This window comes from Telmatherina bonti (genome assembly GCF_933228915.1).
Source record: "Telmatherina bonti genome assembly, chromosome: 15".
Taxonomy (NCBI): domain Eukaryota; kingdom Metazoa; phylum Chordata; class Actinopteri; order Atheriniformes; family Telmatherinidae; genus Telmatherina; species Telmatherina bonti.
The window spans coordinates 24,595,461-24,613,892 of NC_136613.1; the positions used below are offsets into that span (position 1 = coordinate 24,595,461).

Here is an 18,432-nt window from a genome sequence, read left to right on the forward strand (position 1 = left end):
AAAAAGCTTTGTGACCATAAAACTCTTATCCACCCCATTAATGAGCGTGAAGTTTCCTTTGGAGACTGATTGTGTGTGTAAATGTGTGCGTACATGCGTTCATGTGTGTGTGTGTGTCCGTGTCCAGTCTTGATGCCAGTGTCTTTTCAAATGAGCATCTGTTAAAATCTGGGACTGTAAAACAATCATGTGACAAAGGCTGGACACGGTATGGTTTTGAATGATTTTTATGAGTTTGCCTACATTGCAAAACATGCAGCTCATTTTCAGGATTGAAGTCATCACTAATGGGTTTTTGTCAGGATTTAAGATCTTCTTTCTGCCTTTTTTTTCCCTCCCTCTTTATTTGACAGCTGTTGAAAAACTTAGAATTATGTCAGAAAATGGGTGTTTTTGGTCATGAGTGGGGAATTTTCTTGCATAGCAGGTTTTCTAAACAATTCAGACTGTCTATGAAGCCAAGATGGAGATTTTCAACATGTGGAGCAAATTTATTTCTGCTTAAGTGTTTATTTTTTCTTCGTGAAAGTGAATTTAAAAGTGAAGTATGAGGATGTCATTGTTTTTCTTTCTCTTTTTCTTTTCATCCTCTTAGTGTATCATTAGGTCTCATTTTATTCTTCAGAAAACTGTAAATCAGCCTTGTATCTGGCTTCTTTCTGTATCCTTTCTTTTCCATCTTCCCTGTACTTGCTTCCTTTTTTTTTGTGTTCTCCTACCTTCCACATCTGGAAACAATGTGCAGAACTCGGTGTGTAAATCCTCCTGTTGTTCTATCAGCAGAGATCAGTAAGACAGAAGTCATAAAATATAAAGGGAATAATTCATCAGATTGGGAAGAAAGCTGTCAAACTGTCCGCGGTGTCTGTGTATGCTGCTGCATGTGTGTTAAAGTGGACATGTATCACGTATACAGTGTTGTAAATATTTTATATGCATTCTGTTTCTATAGGAGTCCCAAACATGACTTCATTATTGCACTGAATAGTCATACAATTTGTTTATAAATAATGACAAATCCCTCACAAATATTTAATTTCCTCCATGTCTTACAGGAGGAGCAGGAGACCAGCTACACCATCCTCCGTGCTCGGGGTTGTAATGTGACCCTGAATGGGTTGAAGCCCAACACGGCTTACCTGCTCCAGATCAGAGCTCGCACAGCCGCCGGATATGGAGCCAGCAGCCCAAGTTTCCAGTTTGAAACCAGCCCTGACTGTAAGTTCAGCGCAGTCTTTGATGGCAAAAATGCAGTTTGTACAATTTTTTCTTGACCTCATTAGTTCTGGAACAAATTTAAGCCCTTTTAATATTAGTTAGGTAAATAATTAAAGGTAAGATCATTAAGCCATTTCAACTCAAGATCACACAAGCATATGTGATACTCTTTATATCTTTTTTTTAACAATTGTCTTTATGTCCAGCAGTTTACCAGCTGTTACAAAAAATATGGTAAAATGTTTTGCTGGTATTTTTTGGGCCAAGTGACAGTTGTATCCAACCAATAGTATTATTTAATCCCACAATTATTAAAGAAGCGTACCTGTTCCATCATTTCTATTTTATTTTGGTTGTTCCTTAAGTGAGAGAAAAGAGTTGCCACCATAATAGAAACACTTTACATTAATAGTACAAATCATATACTTAAGTAATGTGTAACTCATGATGAACTAATGTATTATTTAATGAAGACTTCATCATAAATTCCTGTTACTCATCATGAACTATGATCTCAATGTTAATTCATGTGATTACTTGATCCCAAATTGATCATCATTTCACAGTTAATTAATCCATATGTTGACATATTTAGTAGTTTAGGTATGTCATATCATTTAATTCCCTGCTAATTGAAAACAAATATGCAAGACACATTCAAAGAAGTTCACATGGGTGAACACAGATATGTAAACGCTCTTTGAGTGACTTTAAATAAAGGTTAATAGTAGTTTTTTTTGTTAGTTTATAAAGCAGTTATGCATTTGATATAAACATGTCCATATATACCAGTGTCATATCTTTGTTAAATAAATTGCATTAAAACAGTTTTAAAACCCTAATACTCACTCCAAGGGCAATTAAGTCATGATGATCAACAGGAATTATTGATATAGTCTTCATTAAATAATGCATTAGTTTATCATGAGTAAAGCATTACGTAAGTATATGATTTGTCCCAATATTGTAAAGTGTTGACCATATGAAGTTTGAATCTTTTTCCTTTACAGTTGCCAGGATTATCAGTTTATTACCAGTGTAACCATCTGCTCAAAGTCTTTCAACCAAAAAGAACAAAAACAATTTTTAAAAAGTAATTTGCATAGTGGATAAAAAGAAAATTCCAGGTTTTTAAGGGCAAACAGTGGAAACAAGAGCGGACATATTTTATAAGTTAAAAGGAGATGAGTAACGTTTTCAACCTCATCATTATTTGAGCACCACGGCACCTGAATCCCCTTTATCAGCTTGAAAAGGAGCTGATGAACATTTTGCATGGATATTGGAGGGTGCTGGGTGGAAAATGATCCTCATGTTGTAATGGTGGCTACCAAAACAAGGTTAACACAGCTGTCACTGTCTGTCCCTCAGCAGCTTTCTCGATCTCCAGTGAGAGCAGCCAGGTTGTTTTGATTGCCATTTCCTCTGCCGTGGCCATCATCCTGCTCACTGTGCTGCTCTACGTCCTGATTGGCAGGTCTGTCCACAATCATTTGAGTTTGCATTTGAGTTTTGTCTCCTTCATTCGCAGTAGTATTTTTTATTCTTTGCCTTCAGCTGGAGCTCATTTTTTTGATGAATGTGTATTTTCCAGCATGTTTTTTTTTTTTTTTTTTTACTAGATGAAGTCACACATTACAAATTTTCATGTGGGAAATGTCTTTTATACTCTGTAATACCTGCACACTGTATTGTTGAAGCTACTAGCTGTTGTTTATGGGTGTGTATCTGGAGTTGACAAGCCTGTGTATGTGTGGCTCAAGTTGGTAGTTAAGGGTGTTCAGAGAGGGAATAATTACACACTACAAGATTTTTCTGATCATCACTTTGCTTATAGGAGCTGGAATTACACACAAACACAAACTCAAACATATGAGCTCTCACTGGTCTCCAGGCTGGACCAGTCAGTGAACACTTAACGTGGGATATGGCACTAGTTCTGCTCTTTTTTCTCTGTCTGAATTTGTAGGTTTTGCTGCCGCAGTAAATCCAAACATCCAGATGAGAAAAGACTGCACTTTGGCAATGGCCACTGTAAGTATGCTGGGTTTTGTTTTCTGTCCTCTTGCACATTTCCATTCTTTGCAGAAGAAAGAAAATTAGGTCGTCACAGAGAAGCTAAATTTGATGGTTTGATTTCCATGTGCTTTCACACACATTGACCAGCAATGATGGTTAAAGAGCACATACCGTGTTTCTGGGCTTGAGGTGGTTTCCCCCTTTACTCTGCTCTGTTTGCTTTTATGAAAAGACAACAATAAAAAAAATGAAACCATGTTGAAAAGGAGGTTTCTCAGCCCATTTAAAAACCAATCCAGCTGGACATTTCATCCAAAAAAGGAACAGGTTCAGACTGTTTTCTTAGTTGGCAAAAGGAAATCCAGCAAATTATTTCTTAGTTTCCTCTTTTATGGTCAGTAGTCTCTTCCAGTTAGCTATTTCTTTTCTTTCTTTTTTGTTTTTTGTTTTTGGCAAGTCAAACCCATTTATATGGATTTAGCATGTTGATGTTTTTCAAGTGAAATGGGGGTTAGGTATCACTTATACTTTTTCTATATCCAGTTTCCTTGTTCTCTTTATTTTTATGCAATATATTATTTATTTTGCATTGTCCTACCTCTAACCTTTACCCAGACATTAGCACGGTACCTCTACAGGCACTGAACAGTCACTGCCCATGAATAATTTGGATAGGTCACATGCTGAGCACAAATTCTGGTGTGACAAGACCAGTAAAATACAGACTACTAAAATACAGCTGAAAGGATGTCTTCACATTTTATGCCAGTCGCTTGTAAACAAACGTGCACATATTTACTGAATCTCCACCAACAGACATTTGCTGTCCATAGTTGCATTTTTTTTTAAGTAGTTTTGGCTCAAATAGGGACTTGACTGAAAGAGCTGATCAAAGTTGAGTGTGCTTCCCTTGAATCAGATGTAAATTAGGACTAAATATGAATTCTTTATTAGCCTTTGCTGCCACCTTGAATGAAAAGAAAACTATTACAATTATTAGTGACATTACCTGAGGTTTTATGTCATACTTGTTATGTTGTCAGTTTTTGGGATTCAAATTAAAAAGGAAAAAGTATTAAGCTAATGAACTGTGGTAAATACTGACAAAACGAAAAAGAAAATGCTCCAAGGGCCGAATGTTTGAGTCATAAATAACAAATAAATAAATGCAAAAATAAACACACACAAACTCGTTATTGGAGTGCATGTTTAGAGTTTTGAAAATCTATAAATTTAAGAATGATTTTGTACAACATTTGTAAAAGCAAATTGTTATCATCAACTTGGTGAAGTGAATTGGCATAAAATGACACTGTACTGTGTCAAAAAAAGCCACTTGGTGTGACACTCATGAGAGGGCAAGAAGATAGATACCCTTGCAGTTTAGACATCAATACGTTTGTAAGTCTGAAATGTTCACAAGTCTTTTTTTGCAAGTTCAAGTCAAAATCTCAAGTTTTCTGGCTCAAGGCACTTTTAGTTGTTATGATTAATCTGGCATGTGAGACATGCTGTCTAGTCTGCTTAGAGGAATACATTATAACATCCGAGGAATTTAAAATCTGTGCTCACCTTTTATCAACCAGCATTTTGTAACAGCACTGATTTTTAGCTTTAACTAATACATGATCCGTCCATCTCCTTTTGACAATTTCTTTACTTTACTGACTTTGGAAAATCCTGGAGATGAACATGAATTTAATCAAATTAGTAAACATGCTTTTGCATCTGAAAAATCTGACTATTTGTTTTTTGTTAATTTCTTTAAAGTGCTTGAAATAACTATCTGAAATGAGAAGCCTACAGAAAAATACTTTTAAACTTTTTGCAAACTGAGTAAAAAAAGTAAATAAATAATTAAAAATCATTATTAATTTAGATCCAACATAATATCCAATATAAACCCAGTAAAACTGCACAGTTTACAGTGGCTCTGATCCAAATTTAGTTGAACATCAAAGTGGGAAACTCTCACAGTTTATGGAGACTGTATTCAGTGAAAGTCTTATTTTTCCTCTGAAAACACATTTCGTGAATGCCATTATGATGGAGTCAACATTATTTTAGTACGACAGTCGTAACAAGCTAATATTTATTGCTGCGGTGGCGCTAAGCTTCTTGCTAACATAGATGCTAACATTTGTTTTCATTTTCCTGTGATTAACATCTCCAGGTGTGTTTTGAGGTAGATGTTTTTTATGTTGTTTCCTATATTTTAATTCCACAGACATAGCAGGTGCTGCTTTTATATTTGTACATTTTATTAAGTTTCTAATATCCAAAAGTTACAGTAAAGCTTTAGCAACAGATGTATTCACTGGTGCTGCCACTCTTTTGATTGATTGCAGGTACAGATGGATCTGTAACTGTGTGATGTTCCTCCAGTGCTACATCTGGGGAAATGACTGCAGAAAAAAACAGACAGGAGAAGGGAGAGACAATATAATGAAAAAATAAAAATAAAAAAATAAAATAAAAGTTTGTTCACAACTTTCGAATTGCAAGCCTGAGTCATATTTCAAATTTTTTGAGTCTGAGTCCAAGTCAAATGTCAAGTCACTGGAGATGCAACTCAAGTGCGACTCGAGTCTGAGTCCCAGACTAAAGTCTCTGATGTAAGAACACTGGATTTTCAGATGTGTTATTTACAGACATAACTTTGCATCCTTTTTACAGTGCGTCTGCCAGGCATCAGGACTTATGTGGATCCCCACACGTATGAAGACCCAAGCCAGGCTGTTCATGAGTTTGCCAAAGAGCTGGATGCTTCCTGCATTGCCATTGACAAAGTGGTGGGAGCAGGTGAGAAAAGACTAAGAAACATTGCATGATCAGACATAACTACCTGACACAAATGCAGTATTGATTTTTTTGGGGGAAAAAACTGAACAATACTTGCAGTATTGCATGATGACAAAAAGGCTTAATGATATAGCAACAGGTTGCAGGACTCTCGCTAATTATGTTTTGTGTGTGTGATTTTTGTAACAAGCTTCTCCCATGATATAGTGTAGTTGGACCCAAGCAATAAGCTTGGTAAAGTGATTAAAGGTCGTGTGAATCAATGCAAAAAACAGACACCAGTCAACCCAGTTTTAAGGGAAATATTACATAACCTATATGTATATAAAATATATTAGGTAGTAAATGAATGTCATTTTCCCCCTCTGATAACATCATTACAACCTTCTACTTGTGTTACTTTTCACACTTTTTAAGTGACAAAGACACACCACATGCTAAACCACACAAAGGAAAAAAAAGGTGGCGTGCGCACAAGGCACCTATACATCGATATTTCCATTGCAGCAGGCTGGTTATCTGTGTTTCATTTACCACACAGCTGGGAATGAGAAGGCATTTAATGCCCCAGCTCAACGTCCCTTCTTTCCATTCCTTACCTTCAATAGAGAGAAAGGGACAGAGGAATGAGAAAACCTTCAGCAGCTTCTTGCCTCTATTTCTTCTTGACTTTCCCTCCTTTTTCTTCTTTTTCCCTTTATTCACTACTTTCTTCACATTTCCTGTATGTAACTTCCCCGTGCTCTGGTTCTGAAATAAACCAAGTTTCTTTTCTTCTCCTCGCCGCTCTTCATATACTTCATGATAACTTGAGCAGGAGTGCAGACTGGAGGGTAATGCATTATGATTCATGTTGAGTTCAGTCAGAATAGATGGAGACCAAAGAGTATAGTATATAACAGCAGACTGGTCTCCAGAGTCCCACCAACCCTTCACACTGTAAAACTGTCAGAATGGCCTGAGAGTCTAATACTGACTACAAACTGGACCACTACACTCCAAAATACATTTTTCATTAAAAAAAAAAAAAAAACAGACACAAAGCCATTTTATATTTGTAGGAATGTAATGGTAAATAGACAAGTATTTTATTTTCAATTAAATCAAATTAAACATGTGCTGTGTTCCCTTTCTATATTTAAAAAGTAGTGTTGAATGAGCTTTTGTTATGCATTTGGTCAATAAAAGTTGCAATAAATAAAATTAATCTTCCAAGCCAGGTACAAGAAGTATAGACAAGTCATAATGCACCAATAACTAAGTCCTGCAGTCAAAATAAAACAAATATGTAAATGGAAATTTTGTATTTATTATTTAATATATCATTCATACCTCCATCTTTATCATTCATGTAAACTAAACTTAGTTGAATCCTAATACTTGCATACATAGTTGGGTACATTCCAAAGAGCCACACTGCAGTAGACTATACATTTTAAAGTACCCCGTACATGTCTGAGACAGAGTGTATTTATTGTACTTTAGCCTTTTTTCAATCTGGTTAGAAGTCCAACTTCACATTGTTTAATAAGTCTGTTTTGTGCAACTGTCAAATCACGATCTGGACATTGTAGTATGCTGATCACTAGAAACACAGATGAGAAAACCATAGATGTGCAGATCCAAGTGCAACAGAAGGAAAATGAAGACGGACTCTGGCTTTTTTCTTTTCATCTATTCTAACTGTAGAAAATGAGAACATTTAAGCCTCAGTTGTTATGTAAACAATATTTCCCATCAACGTCAGTGCTACATACCACCCAACAGTGTGATTTTTATGAAGCCACATGAGCACTCTAAACAATATACAACATACAATATACAACCTCTTTCTCCATCCCTGCCTCAATCCCCATCTGTCCTCATTAAACATACTAACAGGACTTTGATCTTCTTGCCAGTTGGTGATTGTGCGTTAAAAGAAATAAAACACATGCTCCCTTTAGCTTACATGGGTCAGGCCTTAACATCAAAGTAGGATACCTAGCTCTATTCGTAACAGGAAAGAAATGTGTCCCCCTAATCAAGCCTTATTACCGCAAGATCTTCTTTCTCAGAGTGACCACATGAAAAGGTGCCTTGGCCTTGCTCGTCTGTCCACTGTTTAGGGCCGGAAGAACAGAGCAGAGCAGGGACGAACAGGCATGCTTTTGCTATTTACACAGGTTGTAATTATTGTGGCTTAAGTTCTTCCAGATACTGTTGCTCCGTATCCAAGGCTTGACCCATGCTCTCTGATCCAGCACTGCTGTGGGATGTGATTGTACTAGATGGAGAAGGAGAGCTCAACATCTTGGCTCTGACATCATCTTAAATTAACTCATTCAGTATGATTATGCATTACGGTGTAACCCACACTCACACACAAAACAAGAACAGAGATACACAGGCTTTACTCATCTTCTAAAGTTCTGCCAAAAGCCTGTGATAGGAGCTACCGCTCAAGTGGCGAAGGCTGCCCAAAAAGCATGAAGTCCCTAATGAACACACATGTATTCACTCACATTGTCAGGACTAAACGTAAGTGTCCTCATGTCAGCCAAACATTTTCATTGATCTCTCTCTTAGAGTAGAAACTGAGTTATTCTGAGTTTTTATGACATAAAATTAAAGTTGAAAAGTCACTGTGCTGTCTTAGAAGATGTTAGAAGAATGATTAGATGTCTGACAATTATTTTACTGACTGAAGTTACAATCAAGGCAATCAGAACGACTGGCAGCTTCTTCTTTTGAAATCAATCACCAGAGGTGGCAATTCCTGGTCCAGAAAGTAAAAGTCCTGCCGTGTTTTTGGATCTACCTGTCCATTTAGAACAGGTGTTTTCACTAACAGGTTTGTTTACCTGGCAAATAAACTCTTCTCATTAAATTCAGCTCCTTTGGTGACCGGTTGGAACAGCTGCCGGACAGGACTTTTACTTTCTGGACCAGGAATTGCCACCTCTGTCAATCACTGGCTCTAAATGAGTGTAAGAACTATGTAACGCCACTTTCTCGTGGTATGCTTGTTAGAAAGTTCTTAAGCCCTAAACTGAACAAATCATATTTTAAGAGACAATAAATATCCTTTTAATAGATGGCAATTGGAAACAAGCTTTCTTGGTGTTTTTTGTAGCAAGCTCAGTTTCTATAAAAGGCCACTTGTCAGTTATCATTCCTAAGCAGAAGTGTTAGCTACAGCAGCTAATCCTGATAGCTCAACCAGTTTTACTTCTGTAATCTGTAATTCACATATTGGCTCAGGGGGTAGAGCAGGTCATCCATCGAGTGCATGTTGGGGGTTTGAAACCTGCTTCCCCAGTCAATTTGTGGGCAAGGCGCCTTCCTTTGTTTCAGTGTTGGGCTCACTAGTGTATGAACATACAGTGGTGGTTGGAAAGCTAGTTGGTAAAGCTTGACTGCAACTTTTCCACCAGTGTGCCCCAGGATACCTGTTCCTTGAGAAGTGCTGTAGGAAGCTTATCTATTAACAAAGCAGGAAGCTTTTTGTTTGTGCTGAAAATCCTGTTTTGACCAAAGATGTGCTGTTGTGTGAAGGTTTCTGACTCTGTAACACAGCCACAGGCAGTTAGCGTGACCTAACATTCCTGATGGTTGTTTGGCAATATTGGTCAACAAGTCACAAACATTTTATTCAACTAAAAAGTTTTTGTCACTTCTGCAAACCCAAACTTTCCAAATAAACTCATAAGTCATCCACGTCTGGTCGAGGGAGATGCATGTCTTACCTGATCTGGGTTCTTCCTGAGGTTTTGTCTGATGTTTTTTTTTTTTTCCTTTCACTGTCAACTACTAAGTTTTGCATGATCTGGATGGGAGATTGAATCAAAGACAAGAATTTTATTTATTTTGTATTTTGTTTGCAAAGTGCCTTCACATCATTCTGTTTTGAACTGGCACAATGCAAATAAAGTAAGTGAAATGTTGCTAAGGCACAAACACCAATTTACCCTAAAACATATCTCAAAATATTTTTCATTTATTTTTTTCATCTTTGTTTAATTTGCAGGTGAATTTGGAGAGGTTTGCAGTGGTCGTCTGAAACTGCCCAGCAAAAAGGAGATATGTGTGGCCATCAAGACTCTAAAAGGAGGCTATACTGACAAACAGAGGAGAGACTTCCTTGCTGAAGCATCAATCATGGGGCAGTTTGATCATCCCAACATCATCAGACTGGAAGGAGTTGTAACACGCAGTAAGTTCAACCGTTATGCTCGACACACAAGTACATTACAGGAAAAAGTTTCAGTTGTTACTGTTACAAAAATACCATTTAACCAAACATTTCTAAAGTATTCTGTTAATTGCTATTCTGTTCATCGTTCCTAAAATAAAAAAGAATTGGGGATTTTTGGGGACATAATGTTTGACAATACAGTCCAGAACGGAACTTTTGCATTCACATGCTATTGTAGATAAAGTCTCCATGGAGAAGCTTTTTACCAATTCTAGACTTGCGATTGTCTTTGACAAATGGCTCGAAAGTGGCCGACCCTTCTGTAAAGGAACGACAAGTTTTATTGAGTTGCTGTGGTGTAAATCTCTGCAGATCAATGTGCTGTGATCAAAGCCTGTGTCCGAAGCAGGCATAAATCCATAAATCCATATCTCTGACTTGCACCCCTCTGGGCCTCTTTATAAGACTATCATTAGCACACAGAAGGTCTCTTTAAAAGGGAATGGCTGCAGAAAAAGGGAAATAATGAGTCTGAACTTTGTCGCTGAGAAACGGGCCTGGCCTCCATCTCCCTGCGGCACTTGACTTGTTAAGTAGTTCTGCCACCATGCTTATTCTAAAGAGTTGAATATAATACCTGAAGAATTTACCCTCATTGCGTTTTTTTTTTTTTTCCTTTTATGATTTTTTATCCTCCTCTGCTTCTCCTTTGCATAAACTCAGCTCCGTAATTACCCACCTAAATTTATGTTGTTTGAACTCAGCTTCTCACTGAGATCAGTATTCCTATTATAAGAAACCTCACAGTTTGAGGTACATGGCAGAAGTTATGTCTCAGATTTTCCTGAAAAATAGGTCTGGAAGTTCTAAAATTGTCATTAACATCAATTAAACATATTTCCATTCAAAATGAGTATTATTTATACGCCAAACTATTGGAATTAATGTTGTGTTTGGAATGCATGATTAAGGATGCTGGAAATGAAGCTCTGCTAAGGAGAGCACTTTGACTCACATTCACCTTCCAATCATTCAGCCTCAGGCATTCTGAGTGTGAATGAAACTGCGTGTGTGTGTGTGTTATCGCTCAACGCTGAAAGTGATCGCCAAATATGTCTTACACCACTGTTCATGTTGATGTCCAGCCAGTGAGAAATACTGCAATACCACAGGACTGTGGTTTCATTTGCTGCTTGAGACTGATAGGGAATGCCTAGGTCTGTGGATGCATATGTGTGTGTGTGTGTGTGTGTGTGTGTGTGTGTGTGAGAGCATGACATTTGGAGGGATGCCCCTAACACATGTGCATAAGTTAGAGCAGCACAAGTGCAGGGCATAGTTTTAAAGGGTCCATTTGATATGCGCCTACACATAGACACACACCTTCCCATGCAAACACACACAGCTGAAGGGTGATTTATTAAGCTGCTCCTGTTAATTCTTAATAATCCTGAGACTTTCACACCCCATTTACCTTGCTGCTGCTTTTGGCTGATCCGCAGGCTGCATATTTGTAGGAATACACACTCACTTACCCACACATGGTCTCTTCTCGTTCAAACCAATACACACATCTACACTTGCACGCATACACTCGCACTTGAGTTGACAGAACAAAGGGGCTTGGGGGCCTTTATTTTTACTGCCAAAGTTGAGAATGAAGAGAAAGAGGGAAGGGAAGAGGGCAGAGCACAGGCAAGAGGACAGGGTGTGTGTGTTCCTGTCTGCAACTATAAAAGCCATTTTGTGGTAAATGGAAGAATTCATCAGAGAGTTTAGTGGGAATTGGGTGGGAGGGCGTTTAAAAAACAAAAAAAAAAGAAGACTTCTATGTCTTCAGTGGGGTGGGACTTAATTTAAAAACATTCATCTTACTAATTACAAGCTTTGTAAAGAATACATCTAGATTAATGTAATTTTATTGCAATTACAAGTCAAAATCTACTCACGAGATCATCAGCTGTTCACCTCCTCCCACCTGGTTTTAGGCTACCATCCATATCTTGCTGCTTCACTGCAGGATGCAACGTCTGGGCGCATGATAGCAGTGAATGTGCGTCTCGATAGATCATGGTAACCTACCAAAGGGACATCAAAGTTATTATTTTCTTATGTGTTACTTTGGGCCCCGCCAACTTTAAAACCACACACGCGCAAGCAAAAAATACCCCAACAAATTAGTCATGAATGTGAATGTACAAATGCATCTGGACCAATGGAATTATAAGAGGAAGCCCCAGACCCAGGAGATCAGCAGTCACCCCAGAGCATAAATCCCAACAACCCCACCATAAGGGTGACCACGCATCTGCCCAGCACTACCAATGCTGTGTTTTACATTTTCTCATTTAATTGCTTTATGTTGAGACACAGCAAACTTACCAAAAGAAAAACAAAGAAATGTATTATTTAAAGTTTTTTCTCTGGGAAAATTTACATCAATATTAGATTTAAATCCTATATAATATTATTATAATATTATAAATAATATTGGATATTAATCATTACAACTTAAAAAGAAAAACAAAAAACAACAACAATAGCGAATCTAAACCACCTCTGAATGAGCAAACTGCCTATGATGTAACTGGCCAGATTTTAGATGGTTATAGATCATTACAGATTATTATTACATATAGGCCAATTTAAAAAGCTATTTAATCATCACTTCTCTTTCAGAAGAAGATTCAGTTATAGTTATGTTACAAAAAAAACAAACATACATACATATATATATATATATATATATATATATATATATGTGTATATATATATATATATATATATATATATATATATATATATATATATATATATATATATATATGTGTGTGTGTATATATATATATATATATATATATATATATATATATATATATATATATATATATATATATATATATATATATATATATATATGTGTGTGTGTATATATATATATATATATATATATATATATATATATATATATATATATATATATATATATATATATATATATATATATATATATATATATATATATATATAATTATATGTTAATGTATGCAAGAGGACTAGAGGAGCATGAGAGATAAATAGAGCAAAGAAGATCTGGACTAAAAGGGCCACAGAAGGGATGTTTATCAGAATAAAAGTAAAGAGGAAGCGTACAACCCCTACTTGTACATAAACCTGTCCTGATTCACACTATCTTCATTCAACAATAGAAGATTTGAAGTTTGTCCCAAGATTTTTCTTCCTCTTTTTCTTTGTTTCTTGTCTTGCAATAAACCTTGCGTTGGCCGTCCTCTGATCAAGCACAGTTTATAAAAGACCGTGTGGGTTTGCAGTCAGTTATTCCACAGAAATAAAGATGTCACACTTTGACAGCCGACCTGCTGGGACCCTAAAACTATGACAATGATAATTTCATTCTGTGGTATGTGTATGTATGTGTGTGTGTGTGTGTATAACAGACAGCAAAGGGCTAAGCTGAACTGGTCCCGATCATGGCTCTTGTATCTCTGCCTTTATTCAAATCCCAGCCCTCCCTGTTAACTCCACATGACTTTGTGTGCTTTAGAAAATAAATCTGAACTCAAAGTTCTATTAAAATGTTGTCGTTGTTTATGCAACAAACAGATGTTAGTATTTGTGAATAATCTGACCTTGGATGAAACCTCCTCTTTGCAGGTAAACCGGTGATGATTGTCACAGAATACATGGAAAATGGTTCCCTTGACAGCTTCTTAAGAGTAAGTAATTATATAAACACATGCACCTTTGGAGTCCAGGATGATTTATAATACATTACAGAGATACAAATCAAATACAGTTTAAGGAGACATGTGCTAATGATTAAGAGACCAACTTCAAGAACATCTGTCTTCCATGTGTTTTCATACTTTCTATAAATGCTCACTAAGAATGGGTGATAAAACCAACTGTTTCAAGAAACTGGGATGAAACTGATAGCTAAGTAAGAGTGTTCTCTTTTGGTGGATGTCCACCACAGTTCTTGCTTTTTGTTTCCAGATTAGGACAGCTACCTTCTTTTCTGAATTATAACCACTGTCTTCTGTTGACACTGTGCAGCCTTTTGGAAACCTGTCAAACTCTTTTTTTTATTTTTTTGCACATGATTGCTTAACTTTAGAGCAGAACACACATCTGACTACTATCTAAAAACAGCCTAATGCGAGAAGACAAAACACAAATTTCTAAAATCCTGAATGTAATCTGGAATATTTTATTGAACCTAAAACATATTTCTTCTGTCCCACCTTGGATTTAAAACAATACAAAACTTTCAGAACTATTAAAAAAAAAAAGAAACCACCCCTCATGGAACTGGCTAAAACCAGTCCTGCATCTCTTGAATGTGCATGTTAAGAAATACAAATAACAGACTGGCAGACTATCTGTCATTTATTTAAGAGGTGAGATTAGAGAAAGTGAAGGTTTCATTTTTGACTAATACATTTTTTTTTTAATAATTAAATGAGTAAATATTTGGAAAAAAAAAAAGGTTTTTTAAATCCTTTTCAGTACTACCTTAATGAGATTTATCCACACTTATTGTAATAGTTCCAATATGGTTAACAAGACTTAATGTAAAATTTCACTTGTAAATATGAAAACAGTTTTAACTCCATAAAACAGAGTTAATTATAGTTCTAATGCCAGGTGGTGTGTATTATTTTTGTATATACGCAAAAGTAGTTTGGGGAGTTAAATCACTGTAATATCATTCAATTACAAGTGTTACCATAGCAAACCACTAGTCAGCTGATTCAGATCAGCTGGCTTTTGGTGAATGACAAAAATATGCTATAGCTTGACAACAGGTATTTAGCATAAAAAGTTCATCAAGGCCAACATAAAATAGTTTCTATACTTTGGCATATTTAACAAGTTTTGTTAAAAATGGATAACAATTTGTTATAAAATATCAACTGTGGGTAACCATGGTTTAGATCAGGGGTGTCCAAAGTCGGTCCTCGAGGGCCGCTGTCCTGCAGGTTTCCCATGTATTCCTGTTCCAACACATCTAGCTTCCACTAAATGGATCAAACAGCCAATGACGTGCACAACTGATTAAGCTCTACTACTAATTAATTTGAATCAGGTGTGTCTGAGCAGGGATGCATAGAAAACCTGCAGGATTCTGGCCCTCGAGGACCGGAGCTGGACACCTCTGGTTTAGATGAATTAGACAACTCGGATCTGTGTATTACAAGATTTTAATGCACGCTCCTCGCGATTGACTGGTGATCTGTCCAGGGTGTACCTCTTCTCTTGCCCAAAAGACTGCTGGGATAGGTCCAGCTTCCCCGTAACCCTTCATCGGACTAAGCAGTTAGGATAATGAATGAATAAATGACTAATGCACGCTGCGGGTTATGGTGATCTAGACTCTGCATCAAGCATTATACCGTGTAAAGCACAGCTACTTGTTGTTCAATCCTTATATACACAATATTCACAAAAATAGCTGAATCAGCTGCGATGGACTGGCGAGCTGTCCAGGGTGTACCCTGCCTGTCACCCAAAGCCAGCTGGGATAGGCTCCAGCTTCCCCGCAACCCGGAATTGGATTAAGCAGTTCAGAAAATGAATGAATGAATGAGCTGAATCAGCCATTTTGTGTTATTTCATTTGCTGTTTTTACCAAACATCAAACATCCATCCATCTTCTGCCGCTTATCCGGGGTCGGGTCGTGGGGGCAGCAGCCTAAGCAGGGAAGCCCAGACTTCCCTCTCCCCAGCCACATTTGCCAACTCTGCGGGGGGGATCCCGAGGCGTTCCCAGGCCAGCCGAGAGATGTAATCCCTCCAGCGTGTCCTGGGTCTTCCCCGGGGTCTCCTCCCCGAGGGACGTGCCTGGAACACCTCACCAGGGAGGCGTCCAGGAGGCATCCTGACCAGATGCCCGAGCCACCTCAACTGGTTCCTCTCGATGCGAAGGAGCAGCGGCTCTACTCTGAGCCCCTCCCGGATGACTGAGCTCCTCACCCTATCTCTAAGGGACAGCCCGGCCACCCTGCGGAGGAAACTCATTTCAGCCGCCTGTATACGAGATCTCGTTCTTTCGGTCACGACCCACAGCTCATGACCATAGGTGAGGGTAGGAACGTGGATTGGCTGGTAAATCGAGAGCTTCGCCTTCTGGCTCAGCTCCTTCTTCACCACGACAGACCGGCGCAGAGCCCGCATTACTGCAGACGCCGCACCGATCCGTCTGTCGATCTCACGCTCCATCCTTCCCTCACTCGTGAACAAGACCCCGAGATATTTAAACTCCTCCACTTGAGGCAGGACCTGACTCCCGACCCGGAGAGGGCAATCCACCCTATTCCGGCTGAGGACCATGGTCTCAGATTTTGAGGTGCTGATTCCCATCCCAGCCGCTTCACACTCGGCCGCGAATCGCTCAAGCAAGAGCTGGAGATCACGACCAGACGAAGCCAACAGGACCACGTCATCCGCAAAAAGCAGGGACCCAATCCTGAGGCCACCAAGTCGGATCCCCTCAACCCCTCGGCTGCGCCTAGAAATTCTGTCCATATAAGTTATGAACAGAATCGGTGATAAAGGGCAGCCTTGGCGGAGTCCAACCCTCACCGGAAACGAATCCGACTTACTACCGGCAATGCGGACCAAGCTCTGACACCTGTCGTACAGGGACCGAACAGCTCGTACAAGGGGGTCCGGTACCCCATACTCCCGGAATACCCCCCACAGGAGCCCCCGGGGGACACGGTCGAATGCCTTCTCCAGGTCCACAAAGCACATGTAGACTGGTTGGGCAAACTCCCATGCCCCCCCCAGGACCGCAGAGAGGGTATAGAGCTGGTCCACTGTTCCGCGACCAGGACGAAAACCACACTGCTCCTCCTCAATCCGGGATTCGACTATCCGGCGGACCCTCCTCTCCAGGACCCCTGAATAGACGTTACCAGGGAGGCTGAGGAGTGTGATTCCCCTGTAATTGGAACACACCCTCCGGTCCCCCTTCTTAAAAAGGGGGACCACCACCCCAGTCTGCCAATCCAGCGGTACTGCCCCCGATGTCCACGCGATGCTGTAGAGGCGTGTCAGCCAGGACAGCCCCACAGCATCCAGAGCCTTAAGGAACTCCGGGCAGATCTCATCCACCCCCGGGGCCTTGCCGCCAAGGAGCTTTTTGACCACCTCAGTGACTTCAGCCCCAGAGATAGGAGAGTCCACCCCTGAGTCCACCAGCTCTGCTCCCTCATGGGAAGCCGTGTTGGTAGGATTGAGGAGGTCTTCGAAGTATTCCCTCCACCGACCCACAACGTCCCGAGTTGAGGTCAGCAGCTCCCCATCTCCACTGTACACAGTATTGATGGAGCACTGCTTCCCCCCCCTGAGCCGCCGGATGGTGGACCAGAATCTCCTCGAAGCTGTCCGGAAGTCTTTCTCCATGGCCTCGCCGAACTCCTCCCATGCCCGAGTTTTTGCCTCGGCAACGGCCGAAGCCGCATGCCGCTTAGCCCGTCGGTACCCATCAGCTGCCTCCAGAGTCCCACAGGCCAAGAAGGCCCGATAGGACTCCTTCTTCAGCTTGACGGCATCCCTCACTGCTGGTGTCCACCAACGAGTCCTGGGATTACCGCCACGACAGGCACCAACGACCTTGCAGCCACAGCTCCGGCTGGCCGCCTCAGCAATAGAGGCACGGAACACAGCCCATTCGGACTCAATGTCCCCCGCCTCACCCGGGACATGTTCGAAGCTCTGCTGAAGGTGGGAGTTGAAGCTCGCTCTGACAGGGGACTCAGCCAGACGTTCCCAGCAGACCCTCACAACACGTTTGGGCCTGCCAGCTCTGACCGGCTTCCTCCCCCACCATCTGAGCCAACTCACCACCAGGTGGTGATCAGTTGACAGCTCCGCCCCCCTCTTCACCCGAGTGTCCAAGGCATGTGGCCGCAGGTCCGACGATATGACTACAAAGTCGATCATTGAACTGCGGCCCAGGGAATCCTGATGCCAGGTGTACATATGGACACTCTTATGCTGGAACATGGTGTTCGTTATAGACAATCCATGACGAGCACAGAAGTCCAACAACAAAACACCATTTGGGTTCAGAGGGGGGGGACCATGCCTCCCAATCACTCCCCTCCAGGTCTCACTGTCATTGCCCACGTGAGCATTGAAGTCCCCCAGCAGAACAATGGAGTCCCCAGAAGGAGCACCCTCCAGCA

General features: G+C 39.9%; 1 protein-coding gene across 5 annotated transcripts in view; it reads left to right on the forward strand.

Moving 5' to 3' along the window:
* epha3 (eph receptor A3) overlaps positions 1–18,432 on the forward strand; it is a 112,845-nt gene that overhangs the window by 74,792 nt on the left and 19,621 nt on the right. For 3 of the 5 annotated variants that reach the window (XM_079254028.1, XM_079254030.1, XM_079254031.1), the window contains exons 7-12: positions 1,056–1,218; positions 2,590–2,695; positions 3,188–3,252; positions 5,914–6,039; positions 10,049–10,234; positions 13,892–13,953. In XM_079254028.1, the coding sequence (XP_079110154.1) occupies positions 1,056–1,218; positions 2,590–2,695; positions 3,188–3,252; positions 5,914–6,039; positions 10,049–10,234; positions 13,892–13,953 (708 nt within the window). The remainder of the gene's footprint in view (positions 1–1,055; positions 1,219–2,589; positions 2,696–3,187; positions 3,253–5,913; positions 6,040–10,048; positions 10,235–13,891; positions 13,954–18,432) is intronic. The other 2 variants (XM_079254029.1, XM_079254032.1) reach the window with 1 other exon arrangement.